Below are 15,457 nucleotides of genomic sequence, written 5' to 3'. Positions count from 1 at the left end.
ACTGTATTACTCACACTGTGTGTGTGTGTGTGTGAGTAGTGTGTGCAGATAGTAGGTTACTGTATAATTGACATTGTATGTGTGTGTAGTGTATGCAGATAGTAGGTTACTGTATAACTTACATTGTATGTGTGTGTGTAGTGTGTGCAGATAGTAGGTTACTGTATAACTCACATTGTGTGTATGTGTGTGTGTGTAGTGTGTGCAGATAGTAGGTTACAGTATAACTAACATTGTGTGTGTGTGTGTAGTATGTGCAGATTGTAGGTTACTGTATAACTAATATTGTGTGTGTAGTGTGTGCAGATAGTAGGTTACTGTATAACTAACACTGTGTGTAGTGTGTGCAGATAGTAGGTTACTGTACAACTCACATTGTGTGTGTGTGCAGATAGAAGGTTCCTGTATTACTCACACTGTGTGTGTGTGTAGTGTGTGCAGATAATAGGTTACTGTATAACTCACATTGTGTGTGTGTGTAGTGTGTGCAGATAGTAGGTTACTGTATTACTCACATTGTGTGTGTGAGTAGTGTGTGCAGATAGTAGGTTACTGTATTACTCACATTGTGTGTGTGAGTAGTGTGTGCAGATAGTAGGTTACTGTATAATTGACATTGTATGTGTGTGTGTAGTGTGTGCAGATAGTAGGTTACTGTATAACTCACATTGTGTGTATGTGTGTGTGTGTAGTGTGTGCAGATAGTAGGTTACAGTATAACTAACATTGTGTGTGTGTGTAGTGTGTGCAGATTGTAGGTTACTGTATAACTAATATTGTGTGTGTAGTGTGTGCAGATAGTAGGTTACTGTATAACTAACACTGTGTGTAGTGTGTGCAGATAGTAGGTTACTGTATAACTCACATTGTGTGTGTGTGTAGTGTGTGCAGATAATAGGTTACTGTATAACTCACATTGTGTGTGTGTGTAGTGTGTGCAGATAGTAGTTTACTGTATAACTCATATTGTGTGTGTGTGTGTGTGTGTGTAGTGTGTGCAGATAGTAGGTTACTGTATTACTCACATTGTGTGTGTGTAGTGTGTGCAGATAATAGGTTATTGTATAACTTACATTGTATGTGTGTGTAGTGTATGCAGATAGTAGGTTACTGTATAATTCACACTGTGTGTGTGTGTGTGTGTGTGTGTGTGAGTAGTGTGTGCAGATAGTAGGTTACTGTATAACTCACATTATGTGTGTGTGTGTAGTGTGTGCAGATAGCAGGTTACTGTATAACTAATATTGGCCTAGATTTAGAGTTTGGCGGTAGCCGTGAAAACCAGCGTTAGAGGCTCCTAAATCTGGTTTTAGGCTACCGCCGGTATTTGGAGTCACTGAAAAAAGGGTCTAACGCTCACTTTTCAGCCGCGACTTTTCCATACCGCAGATCCCCTTACGTAAATTACGTATCCTATCTTTTCAATGGGATCTTTCTAACTCCGGTATTTAGAGTCGTGTCTGAAGTGAGCGTTAGAAATCTAACAACAAAACTCCAGCCACAGAAAAAAAACAGGAGTTAAGAGCTTTTTGGGCTAACGCCGGTTCATAAAGCTCTTAACTACTGTGCCCTAAAGTACACTAACACCCATAAACTACCTATGTACCCCTAAACTGAGGTCCCCCCACATCGCCTCCACTCGATTACATTTCTTTAACCCCTAATCTGCCGATCGCCACCTACGTTATACTTATGTACCCCTAATCTGCTGCCCCTAACACCGCCGACCCCTGTATTATATTTATTAACCCCTAACCTGCCCCCCACAACGTCGCCGCCAGCTACCTACAATAATTAACCCCTAATCTGCCGACCGCAAAGCGCCGCCACCTACATTATAGCTATGTACCCCTAATCTGCTGCCCCTAACACCGCCGACCCCTATATTATATTTATTAACCCCTAATCTGCCCCCCTCAACGTCGCCTCCACCTACCTACACTTATTAACCCCTATTCTGCCGCCCCCGCTATCGCTGACCCCTGCATATTATTATTAACCCCTAATCTGCCGCTCCGTAAACCGCCGCTACTTACATTATCCCTATGTACCCCTAATCTGCTGCCCCTAACACCGCCGACCCCTATATTATATTTATTAACCCCTAATCTGCCCCCCACAACGTCGCCTCCACCTACCTACACTTATTAACCCCTAATCTGCAGAGCGGACCGCACCGCTACTATAATAAAGTTATTAACCCCTAATCCGCCTCACTAACCCTATAATAAATAGTATTAACCCCTAATCTGCCCTCCCTAACATCGCCGACACCTAACTTCAATTATTAACCCCTAATCTGCCGACCGGACCTCACCGCTATTCTAATAAATGTATTAACCCCTAAAGCTAAGTCTAACCCTAACACTAACACCCCCCTAAATTAAATATAATTTAAATCTAACGAAATAAATTAACTCTTATTAAATAAATGATTCCTATTTAAAGCTAAATACTTACCTGTAAAATAAATCCTAATATAGCTACAATATAAATTATAATTACATTGTAGCTATTTTAGGATTAATATTTATTTTACAGGCAACTTTGTATTTATTTTAACCTGGTACAATAGCTATTAAATAGTTATTTACTATTTAATAGCTACCTAGTTAAAATAATTACAAAATTACCTGTAAAATAAATCCTAACCTAAGTTACAATTAAACCTAACACTATACTATCATTAAATTAATTAAATAAAATACCTACAATTACCTACTACACTATCAATACATTAATTAAATACAATATCTACAAATAATTACAATGAAATAAACTAACTAAAGTACAAAAAATAAAAAAGAACTAAGTTACAAAAAATAAAAAAATATTTACAAACATAAGAAAAATATTACAACAATTTTAAACTAATTACACCTACTCTAAGCCCCCTAATAAAATAACAAAGACCCCCAAAATAAAAAATGCCCTACCCTATTCTAAATTACTAAAGTTCAAAGCTCTTTTACCTTACCAGCCCTGAACAGGGCCCTTTGCGGGGCATGCCCCAAGAAGTTCAGCTCTTTTGCCTGTAAAAAAAAACCATACAATACCCCCCCCCCAACATTACAACCCACCACCCACATACCCCTAATCTAAGAGGCGATCCGGACCGGCAACCATCTTGATCCAAGCGGCATCTTCTATCTTCATCCGATGAAGACCGGCTCCATCTTGAAGACCTCCAGCGCGGATCCGTCCTCTTCTTCTGACGACTTCCCGACGAATGACGGTTCCTTTAAGGGACGTCATCCAAGATGGCGTCCCTCGAATTCCAATTGGCTGATAGGATTCTATCAGCCAATCGGAATTAAGGTAGGAATATTCTGATTGGCTGATGGAATCAGCCAATCAGAATCAAGTTCAATCCGATTGGCTGATCCAATCAGCCAATCAGATTGAGCTCGCATTCTATTGGCTGTTGGATCAGCCAATCGGATTGATCTTGATTCTGATTGGCTGATTCCATCAGCCAATCAGAATATTCCTACCTTAATTCCGATTGGCTGATAGAATCCTATCAGTCAATCGGAATTCGAGGGACGCCATCTTGGATGAAGTCATTTAAAGGAACCGTCATTCGTCGTTCAGTCATCGGGCAGGATGGATGTTCCGCGTCGGAGGTCTTCAGAATGCTGCCGCTTCGCTCCGGATGGAAGACGATAGAAGATACCGCCTGGATGAAGACTTCAATCGGATGGAAGACCTCTTCTGCCCTGCTTGGATGAAGACTTCGACCGGATCATGGACATCTTCAGCCCCCCGCTTGGGCTTGGATCAGGACATCGGAGGAGAACTTCTGGACCGATCGGTGAACCTGGCAGGGTGAAGACAAGGTAGGAAGATCTTCAGGGGCTTAGTGTTAGGTTTATTTAAGGGGGGTTTGGGTTAGATTAGGGGTATGTGGGTGGTGGGTTGTAATGTTGGGGGGGGGGGTATTGTATGTTTTTTTTTACAGGCAAAAGAGCTGAACTTCTTGGGCATGCCCCGCAAAGGGCCCTGTTCAGGGCTGGTAAGGTAAAAGAGCTTTGAACTTTAGTAATTTAGAATAGGGTAGGGCATTTTTTATTTTGGGGGGCTTTGTTATTTTATTAGGGGGCTTAGAGTAGGTGTAATTAGTTTACAATTGTTGTAAGATTTTTCTTATGTTTGTAAATATTTTTTTATTTTTTGTAACTTAGTTCTTTTTTATTTTTTGTACTTTAGTTAGTTTATTTCATTTTAGTTATTTGTACATATTGTATTTAATTAATTTATTGATAGTGTAGTGTTAGGTTTAATTGTAGATAATTGTAGGTATTTTATTTAATTAATTTAATGATAGTATAGTGTTAGGTTTAATTGTAACTTAGGTTAGGATTTATTTTACAGGTAATTTTGTAATTATTTTAACTAGGTAACTATTAAATAGTTCTTAACTATTTAATAGCTATTGTACCTGGTTAAAATAATTACAAAGTTGCCTGTAAAATAAATATTAATCCTAAAATAGCTACAATGTAATAATAATTTATATTGTAGCTATATTAGGATTTATTTTACAGGTAAGTATTAAGCTTTAAATAGGAATAATTTATTTAATAAGAGTTAATTAATTTCGTTAGATTTAAATTATATTTAACTTAGGGGGGTGTTAGTGTTAGGGTTAGACTTAGCTTTAGGGGTTAATACATTTATTGGAATAGCGGTGAGCTCCGGTTGGCAGATTAGGGGTTAATAATTGAAGTTAGGTGTCGGCGATGTTAGGGAGGGCAGATTAGGGGTTAATACTATTTATTATAGGGTTAGTGAGGCGGATTAGGGGTTAATAACTTTATAATAATAGCGGTGCGGTCCGCTCGGCAGATTAGGGGTTAATAAGTGTAGGTAGGAGGAGGGGACGTTGTGGGGGGCAGATTAGGGGTTAATAAATATAATATAGGGGTCGGCGGTGTTAGGGGCAGCAGATTAGGGGTACATAGGGATAATGTAAGTAGCGGCGGTTTACGGAGCGGCAGATTAGGGGTTAATAATAATATGCAGGGGTCAGCGATAGCGGGGGCGGCAGAATACGGGTTAATAAGTGTAAGGTTAGGGGTGTTTAGACTCGGGGTACATGTTAGGGTGTTAGGTGCAGACGTAGGAAGTGTTTCCCCATAGGAAACAATGGGGCTGCGTTAGGAGCTGAACGCTGCTTTATTGCAGGTGTTAGGTTTTTTTTCACCTCAAACAGCCCCATTGTTTTCTATGGGGGAATCGTGCACAAGCACGTTTTTGAGGCTGGCCGCGTCCGTAAGCAACTCTGGTATCGAGAGTTGAAGTTGCGTTAAAAATGCTCTACGCTCCTTTTTTGGAGCCTAACGCAGCGATTCTGTGGACTCTCAATACCAGAGTTATTTTAAAGGTGCGGCCAAAAAAAGCCAGCGTTAGCTACGCGGGTCGTTACCGACAAAACCCTAAATCTAGCCGATTGTGTGTGTAGTGTGTGCAGATAGTAGGTTACTGAATAACTTACATTGTGTGTGTAGTGTGTGCAGATAGTAGGTTACTGTAATACTCACATTGTGTGTTTGTGTAGTATGTGCGGAGAGTAGGTTACTGTATAACTCACATTGTGTGTATGTGTAGTGTGTGCAGTTAGTAGGTTACTGTATTACTCACACTGTGTGTGTGTAGTGTGTGCAGATAATAGGTTACTGTATTACTCACATTGTGTGTGTGTGTAGTGTGTGCAGATAATAGGTTACTGTATTACTCACATTGTGTGTGTGTAGTGTGTGCAGTTAGTAGGTTACTGTATAACTTACATTGTATGTGTGTATAGTGTGTGCAAATAGTAGATTACTGTATTTCTTACATTGTATGTGTTTATAGTGTGTGCAGATAGTAGGTTACTGTATAACTCACATTGTGTGTGTGTGTGTAGTGTGTGCAGATATTAGGTTACTGTATAACTCACATTGTGTGTGTGTGTAGTGTGTGCAGATAGTAGGTTACTGTATAACTCACATTGTGTGTGTAGTGTGTGCGGATAGTAGGTTACTGTATAACTCACATTGTGTGTGTGTGTGTGTGTAGTGTGTACAGATAGTAGGTTACTGTATAACTCACATTGTGTGTGTGTGTGTAGTGTATACAGATAGTAGGTTACTGTTAGTGATGTCGCGAACCTAAAATTTTCGGTTCGCGAATGGCGGACTCGAACTTCCGGTATTGTTCGCGAACCGCCATTGAATTCAATAGGCAGGCAAACTTTAAAACCTACAAGGACTCTTTCTGGCCACAATAGTGATGGAAAAGTTGTTTCAAGGGTACTAACACCTGGACTGTCGCATGCTGGAGGGGGATCCCTGGCAAAACTCCCATGGAAAATTACATAGTTTATGCAGAGTCTGCTTTTAAGCCATAATGGGCCTAAATCAACTATCATTCCCAAAGTGGCTGTCTCAAAACATCCCGGACAAAAGATAGATTGATAGATAGGATAGATAGATAGATAGATAGATATACATAGATTGATAGTTAGATAGAATCAATAGAAGAGAAATAGATAGATTTGTTAGATATATAATTACCCTAATAAAGTCTAATAATTAAACATGCGTTCTTGGACCCAACTAGCTTGTGTTAATTAGTACTTTTCTTAGCACTTTAATCCCTGTCCCCCCCCCCCCCTATCGGGGGTGTTCTATATGGCCTGCCTGTTTACCCTGAAAAAATATAATAATAAGACATGCGGTCTGGTACCAATTTTACCTAGGTTGTGTTTTAAGTACTACCATTCTTAGCACTTTAATCTCTGTAACTCCCCCTATTTGGTGAGGTCTATACGGCCTGGATGATTACCCATACAAAATATAATAATAAGACATCTGCTCTTGGTCTGTGACCCATGGTAACTATGTTGTGTTAATTAGTAATGTCCTTCGCATTTTAATAGCTGTTACTCATACTCACCCTATCGGTGGAGGTCTATATGGCCTGCATGATTACCCTTACAAAATATAATAACCAAACATATGCTCTGGGACCCATGGTAAGTAGGTTGTGTTAAGTAGTACTGTTCTTTGCAGTTTAATACCTGTTACAACACCAAATGGTGGCAGGTCTATCTGGCCTTCATGATTAGCTGCACCCAAACCCAAAAAAAAGCCGAGTGGTCTTAGACAAACACCCATGGCTAACTCGGTTATTTCAATTAGTACTATTCTTAGCACTTTCATCCCTGTTACGGGTGGTCTACATGGCCATCATGATTAGCCGAACAAAATACTACAATCCAACCTTTGCTCAGTCTTCATAGGCCCTTCATTGTCTGTATTTTGATAGTACAGTTTTTATTATTTTTATAGCTTATACAACACCGAATGGTGGCAGCTCTATATGGCCTGCATGATTAGTCGCACCCAAAACAAAAATAAATCCAAGCGGTCTTCGATTAACACCCATGGCTAACTCTGTTGCTTCAAGTAGTGCTATTCTTAGCACTTTCATCTCATCATCCCTGTTACTTCCAGGACTCTTGGTGGTGGTCTAAATGGCCATCATGATTAGCCTAACCAAATACTACAATCCAACCTTGGCTCAGTCTTCCCAAGGCCCTTCATTGGCTGTATTTTGGTAGTACTGTTCTTATTAGTTTAATAGCTGATACGACACCGAATGGTGGCAGCTCTATATGGCCTGCATGAATAGCCGCACCCAAAGCCAAAAAAAAGCCAAGCGGTTTTGCACTAACACCCATGGCTAACTCTGTTGTTTCAAGTTCTACTATTCTTAGCTCTTTCATCTCATCCCTGTTACTTCCAGGACTCTCAGTGGTGGTGGTCTACATGGCCATCATGATTAGCCTAACCAAATACTACAATCCAACCTTGGCTCAGTCTTCCTAAGGCCCTTCATTGGCTGTATTTTGGTAATACTGTTCTTATTAGTTTAATAGCTGATACGACACCGAATGGTGGCAGCTCTATATGGCCTGCATGAATAGCCGCACCCAAAGCCAAAAAAAAGCCAAGCGGTTTTGCACTAACACCCATAGCTAACTCTGTTGTTTCAAGTTCTACTATTCTTAGCTCTTTCATCTCATCCCTGTTACTTCCAGGACTCTCAGTGGTGGTGGTCTACATGGACATCATGATTACCCTCACCAAAATATAACAACAATACGTGCGTGCAGGGAACCATGGTAAGCTTACTTCATTTCGCAAAATTGAGTATAACAGTCGCAGGCAGAGGTTCTGACCCTGCATTATGGCTGCACCTCACCCTAAAAGAGGCATGCGTTACAGTCTGTGGGCATGTATGCAAAGAGCTGGCCTGCCTAAACAGAGGAGCAAGGCTGTACAGGTTGTTCTCCTTCAGCCGTTTTATACGCTGTCCCACGGCCATGACCCTCAACAACCACAACAGAATGAAACACCACATATGCCATCCTTTTGAACAACCGAGTACAGGTATGGCATTGATTTTAGTTACACGGCGATATTTATTATGAACCATGAAATTGAAAACAAAAACATGATTGGACACCCAGTACAGTACAGGTCATTCTCCTTCGGCCTTTTTAGAATAGTGTTCCGGACCCCCAACAAAAAAAAACAGCAGGAAAGAGTACATATGGCATCCTTTTGAACAATAGATGACAGGTAAGGCACAGATTTTACAAAGCCATAGATAATTTTTTTGCAACTGTGAAATAAAAAAAAACATTGATTGGACACCCAGTACACTTATTTATCCTCAGGCCTTTTTAATAAGAGGGTCCCGGAGCCTCAACTGAAACAACAGCATGAAAGAGGACATATGTAATCCTTTTGAATAATAGATTACAGGAAAGGCATTGATTTTAGAAACCCACAGATCATTATTTGCAACCGTGAAATAGAAAAAAACATTGATTAGACACCCAGTACACTTATTTTTCCTCAGGCCTTTTTAATAAGAGGGTCCCAGAGCCTCAACCGAAACAACAGCATGAAAGAGGACATATGTCATCCTTTTGAATAATAGATTACAAGAAAGGCATTGATTTTAGAAACCCACAGATCATTATTTGCAACCGGGAAATAGAAAAAAACATTGATTAGACACCCGTTACACTTATTTATCCTCAGGCCTTTTTAATAAGAGGGTCCCGGAGCCTCAACCGAAACAACAGCATGAAAGAGGACATATGTCATCCTTTTGAATAATAGATTACAGGAAAGGCATTGATTTTAGAAACCCACAGATCATTATTTGCAACCGTGAAATAGAAAAAAACATTGATTAGACACCCAGTACACTTATTTTTCCTCAGGCCTTTTTAATAAGAGGGTCCCGGAGCCTCAACCGAAACAACAGCATGAAAGAGGACATATGTCATCCTTTTGAATAATAGATTACAGGAAAGGCATTGATTTTAGAATCACAGAGATCATTTATATGACCCGGGAAATAGAAAAAATCATTGATTAGACACCCAGTACACTTATTTATTCTCAGGCCTTTTTAAAAAGAGGGTCCCGGAGCCTCAACCGAAACAACAGCATGAAAGAGGACATATGTCATCCTTTTGAATAATAGATTACAGGAAAGGCATTAATTTTAGAATCCCAGAGCTCATTTATATGACCCAGGAAATAGAAAAAAACATTGATTAGACACCCAGTACACTTGTTTATTCTTAGGCCTTTTTAATAAGAGGGTCCCGGAGCCTCACCCGAAACAACAGCATGAAAGAGGAGATATGTCATCCTTTTGAATAATAGATTACAGAAAAGGCATTGATTTTAGAATCCCAGAGATCATTTATATGACCCGGGAAATAGAAAAAACATTGATTAGCCACCCAGTACACTCATTTATTCTTAGGCCTTTTTAATAAGAGGGTCCCGGAGCCTCAACCGAAACAACAGCATGAAAGAGGAGATATGTCATCCTTTTGAATAATAGATTACAGGAAAGGCATTGATTTTAGAATCCCAGAGATCATTTATATGACCCGGGAAATAGAAAAAATGATTGATTAGACACCCAGTACACTTATTTATCCTCAGGCCTTTTTAATAAGAGGGTCCCGGAGCTTTAACCGAAACAACAGCATGAAAGAGGACATATGTCATCCTTTTGAATAATAGATTACAGGAAAGGCATTGATTTTAGAATCCCAGAGCTCATTTATATGACCCGGGAAATAGAAAAAAACATTGATTAGACACCCAGTACACTTATTTATTCTTAGGCCTTTTTAATAAGAGGGTCCCGGAGCCTCAACCGAAACAACAGCATGAAAGAGGAGATATGTCATCCTTTTGAATAATAGATTACAGGAAAGGCATTGATTTTAGAATACCAGAGATCATTTATATGACCCGGGAAATAGAAAAAAACATTGATTAGACACCCAGTACACTCATTTATTCTTAGGCCTTTTTAATAAGAGGGTCCCGGAGCCTCAACCGAAACAACAGCATGAAAGAGGAGATATGTCATCCTTTTGAATAATAGATTACAGGAAAAGCATTGATTTTAGAATCACAGAGATCATTTATATGACCCGGGAAATAGAAAAAAACATTGATTAGACACCCAGTACACTTATTTATTCTCAGGCCTTTTTAAAAAGAGGGTCCCGGAGCCTCAACCGAAACAACAGCATGAAAGAGGACATATGTCATCCTTTTGAATAATAGATTACAGGAAAGGCATTAATTTTAGAATCCCAGAGCTCATTTATATGACCCAGGAAATAGAAAAAAACATTGATTAGACACCCAGTACACTTGTTTATTCTTAGGCCTTTTTAATAAGAGGGTCCCGGAGCCTCACCCGAAACAACAGCATGAAAGAGGAGATATGTCATCCTTTTGAATAATAGATTACAGAAAAGGCATTGATTTTAGAATCCCAGAGATCATTTATATGACCCGGGAAATAGAAAAAACATTGATTAGCCACCCAGTACACTCATTTATTCTTAGGCCTTTTTAATAAGAGGGTCCCGGAGCCTCAACCGAAACAACAGCATGAAAGAGGAGATATGTCATCCTTTTGAATAATAGATTACAGGAAAGGCATTGATTTTAGAATCCCAGAGATCATTTATATGACCCGGGAAATAGAAAAAATGATTGATTAGACACCCAGTACACTTATTTATCCTCAGGCCTTTTTAATAAGAGGGTCCCGGAGCTTTAACCGAAACAACAGCATGAAAGAGGACATATGTCATCCTTTTGAATAATAGATTACAGGAAAGGCATTGATTTTAGAATCCCAGAGCTCATTTATATGACCCGGGAAATAGAAAAAAACATTGATTAGACACCCAGTACACTTATTTATTCTTAGGCCTTTTTAATAAGAGGGTCCCGGAGCCTCAACCGAAACAACAGCATGAAAGAGGAGATATGTCATCCTTTTGAATAATAGATTACAGGAAAGGCATTGATTTTAGAATACCAGAGATCATTTATATGACCCGGGAAATAGAAAAAAACATTGATTAGACACCCAGTACACTCATTTATTCTTAGGCCTTTTTAATAAGAGGGTCCCGGAGCCTCAACCGAAACAACAGCATGAAAGAGGAGATATGTCATCCTTTTGAATAATAGATTACAGGAAAAGCATTGATTTTAGAATCACAGAGATCATTTATATGACCCGGGAAATAGAAAAAAACATTGATTAGACACCCAGTACACTTATTTATCCTCAGGCCTTTTTAATAAGAGGGTCCCGGAGCCTCAACCGAAACAACAGCATGAAAGAGGACATATGTCATCCTTTTGAATAATAGATTACAGGAAAGGCATTGATTTTAGAATCCCAGAGATCATTTATATGACCCAGGAAATAGAAAAAAACATTGATTAGACACCCATTACACTTATTTATCCTCAGGCCTTTTTAATAAGAGGGTCCCGGAGCCTCAATCGAAACAACAGCATGAAAGAGGAGATATGTCATCCTTTTGAATAATAGATTACAGGAAAGGCATTGATTTTAGAATCCCAGAGATCATTTATATGACCCGGGAAATAGAAAAAAACATTGATTAGACACCCAGTACACTCATTTATTCTTAGGCCTTTTTAATAAGAGGGTCCCGGAGCCTCAACCAAAACAACAGCATGAAAGACGAGATATATCATCCTTTTGAATAATAGATTACAGGAAAGGCATTGATTTTAGAATCCCAGAGATCATTTATATGACCCAGGAAATAGAAAAAACATTGATTAGACACCCGTTACACTTATTTATCCTCAGGCCTTTTTAATAAGAGGGTTCCGGAGCCTCAACCGCAACAACAGCATGAAAGAGGACTTATGTCATCCTTTTGAATAATAGATTACAGGAAAGGCATTGATTTTAGAATCACAGAGATCATTTATATGACCCGGGAAATAGAAAAAATCATTGATTAGACACCCAGTACACTTATTTATTCTCAGGCCTTTTCAATAAGAGGGTCCCGGAGCCTCAACCGAAACAACAGCATGAAAGAGGACATATGTCATCAAAAGGGAGGAGGTTAGGACACTAAAATAAAATAAAATATATAATTGAGACAGAGTACTACAACAAATCGCAAGGACTGGAGGGACTGTGTAGTAACCTGAATGTTACGTCTATGCAGCACTCTTCAGGTTGGAGTAGCCTGACATCGGAACCACTTGCTGTGGATTGAAACACAGAAATCTTGCTTGGATGGTGGACTAAAAGGACACAGTTTCTTTGTATAGACTGGAACAAAAAAGGGAAATTGGAGGAATAGGATTTTTACCCTAGTTTGGCAGCTTTGCTGCCCTTTTATACACAGATGAATGAAGACCCCATTCGGAAAGGCAGCAGGTCAGAGAGCCAGAGGTGATGCAGCACATGCAGGTATGTCTGCCAGTATGATGAAAAAAAGGACTTCTCACAAGAAGCATCGAAATAATGTTGGTCCAAGCAAACCAATTTCCCAGCCCCAGAGGAATATTGTAGGTTGCAGAATACAGCATGGTTGGAAAGAAGGTAGTGGCCCAATAACACAATGGAAAGGAACTGAATTGAATCAAGTGCCAGTCAACCCATCCCTTTATCTTATTAAATATAATGGATTTGATTGTGTCTATGGACTAGAACTCCACAAGGACAAGCGAGTGTCTGCTCTTGAAGTTCTTCCAGATAGAGTTGCTTCATCTCGAATTAGTGATGCTCACTTGGCAGACACAATGATTGGTAAAGCGGTTGAACACATGTTTGAAACAGAACATGGTTCTAAGGATGAGTGTAGAGGAATGGTCTTAGAAAGAGCTCCCATAATGAACACATGGTTTTATATAACCTACGAGAAGGACCAAGTTTTATATATGTATCAGCTATTAGATGACTACGAAGAAGGAGATCTCCACATCATGCCAGACTCTAATGATTCCCCTCCAGCAGAAAGAGGACCAGGAGAAGTTGTGGACAGCCTTGTAGGAAAGCAAGTGGAGTATGCCAAAGAAGATGGCTCAAAAAGGACTGGCATGGTAATACACCAAGTGGAAGCCAAACCCTCTGTTTATTGCTTAAAATTTGATGACGATTTTTTTGCAACTGTGAAATAAAAAAAAACATTGATTGGACACCCAGTACACTTATTTATCCTCAGGCCTTTTTAATAAGAGGGTCCCGGAGCCTCAACCGAAACAACAGCATGAAAGAGGACATATGTCATCCTTTTGAATAATAGATTACAGGAAAGGCATTGATTTTAGAAACCCACAGATCATTATTTGCAACCATGAAATAGAAAAAAACATTGATTAGACACACGGTACACTTATTTTTCCTCAGGCCTTTTTAATAAGAGGGTCTCGGAGCCTCAACCGAAACAACAGCATGAAAGAGGACATATGTCTTCCTTTTGAATAATAGATTACAAGAAAGGCATTGATTTTAGAAACCCACAGATCATTATTTGCAACCGGGAAATAGAAAAAAACATTGATTAGACACCCGTTACACTTATTTATCCTCAGGCCTTTTTAATAAGAGGGTCCCGGAGCCTCAACCGAAACAACAGCATGAAAGAGGACATATGTCATCCTTTAGAATAATAGATTACAGGAAAGGCATTGATTTTAGAAACCCACAGATCATTATTTGCAACCGTGAAATAGAAAAAAACATTAATTAGACACCCAGTACACTTATTTTTCCTCAGGCCTTTTTAATAAGAGGGTCCCGGAGCCTCAACCGAAACAGCAGCATGAAAGAGGACATATGTCATCCTTTTGAATAATAGATTACAGGAAAGGCATTGATTTTAGAATCCCAGAGATCATTTATATGACCCGGGAAATAGAAAAAATCATTGATTAGACACCCAGTACACTTATTTATTCTCAGGCCTTTTTAATAAGAGGGTCCCGGAGCCTCAACCGAAACAACAGCATGAAAGAGGACATATGTCATCCTTTTGAATAATAGATTACAGGAAAGGCATTAATTTTAGAATCCCAGAGCTCATTTATATGACCCGGGAAATAGTAAAAAACATTGATTAGAAACCCAGTACACTTATTTATTCTTAGGCCTTTTTAATAAGAGGGTCCCGGAGCCTCAACCGAAAAAACAGCATGAAAGAGGAGATATGTCATCCTTTTGAATAATAGATTACAGAAAAGGTATTGATTTTAGAATCCCAGAGATCATTAATATGACCAGGGAAATAGAAAAAAACATTGATTAGACACCGAGTACACTCATTTATTCTTAGGCCTTTTTAATAAGAGGGTCCCGGAGCCTCAACCGAAACAACAGCATGAAAGAGGAGATATGTCATCCTTTTGAATAATAGATTACAGGAAAGGCATTGATTTTAGAATCCCAGAGATCATTTATATGACCCGGGAAATAGAAAAAAAACATTGATTAGACACCCAGTACACTCATTTATTCTTAGGCCTTTTTAATAAGAGGGTCCCGGAGCCTCACCCGAAACAACAGCATGAAAGAGGAGATATGTCATCCTTTTGAATAATAGATTACAGGAAAGGCATTGATTTTAGAATCCCAGAGATCATTTATATGACCCAGGAAATAGAAAAAAACATTGATTAGACACCCGTTACACTTATTTATCCTCAGGCTTTTTTAATAAGAGGGTCCCGGAGCCTCAACCGAAACAACAGCATGAAAGAGGAGATATGTCATCCTTTTGAATAATAGATTACAGGAAAGGCATTGATTTTAGAATCCCAGAGATCATTTATATGACCCGGGAAATAGAAAAAAACATTGATTAGACACCCAGTACACTCATTTATTCTTAGGCCTTTTTAATAAGAGGGTCCCGGAGCCTCAACCGAAACAACAGCATGAAAGAGGAGATATGTCATCCTTTTGAATAATAGATTACAGGAAAGGCATTGATTTTAGAATCCCAGAGATCATTTATATGACCCAGGAAATAGAAAAAACATTGATTAGACACCCGTTACACTTATTTATC

General features: G+C 39.1%; 1 protein-coding gene across 1 annotated transcript; it reads left to right on the top strand.

Moving 5' to 3' along the window:
* The first annotated feature begins 12,797 nt into the window (after nt 1-12,797).
* On the top strand, nt 12,798-13,568 carry LOC128662661 (spindlin-Z-like). The gene has a single exon (XM_053716530.1). The coding sequence runs from the start codon at nt 12,798-12,800 to the stop codon at nt 13,566-13,568; it is 771 nt and encodes a 256-aa protein (XP_053572505.1).
* Nucleotides 13,569-15,457: the final 1,889 nt, after the last annotated feature.

Source organism: Bombina bombina, chromosome 6 (assembly GCF_027579735.1).
Source record: "Bombina bombina isolate aBomBom1 chromosome 6, aBomBom1.pri, whole genome shotgun sequence".
Taxonomy (NCBI): Eukaryota; Metazoa; Chordata; class Amphibia; order Anura; family Bombinatoridae; genus Bombina; species Bombina bombina.
The sequence above is the reverse complement of the archived record's forward strand: the minus strand, read 5'-3'. Positions and strand labels throughout refer to the sequence as shown.

Bases quoted from the DNA above. Each gene is read 5' to 3' on its own strand.
- LOC128662661 (XM_053716530.1), top strand. From the start codon at position 12,798: ATGAAGACCCCATTCGGAAAGGCAGCAGGTCAGAGAGCCAGAGGTGAT.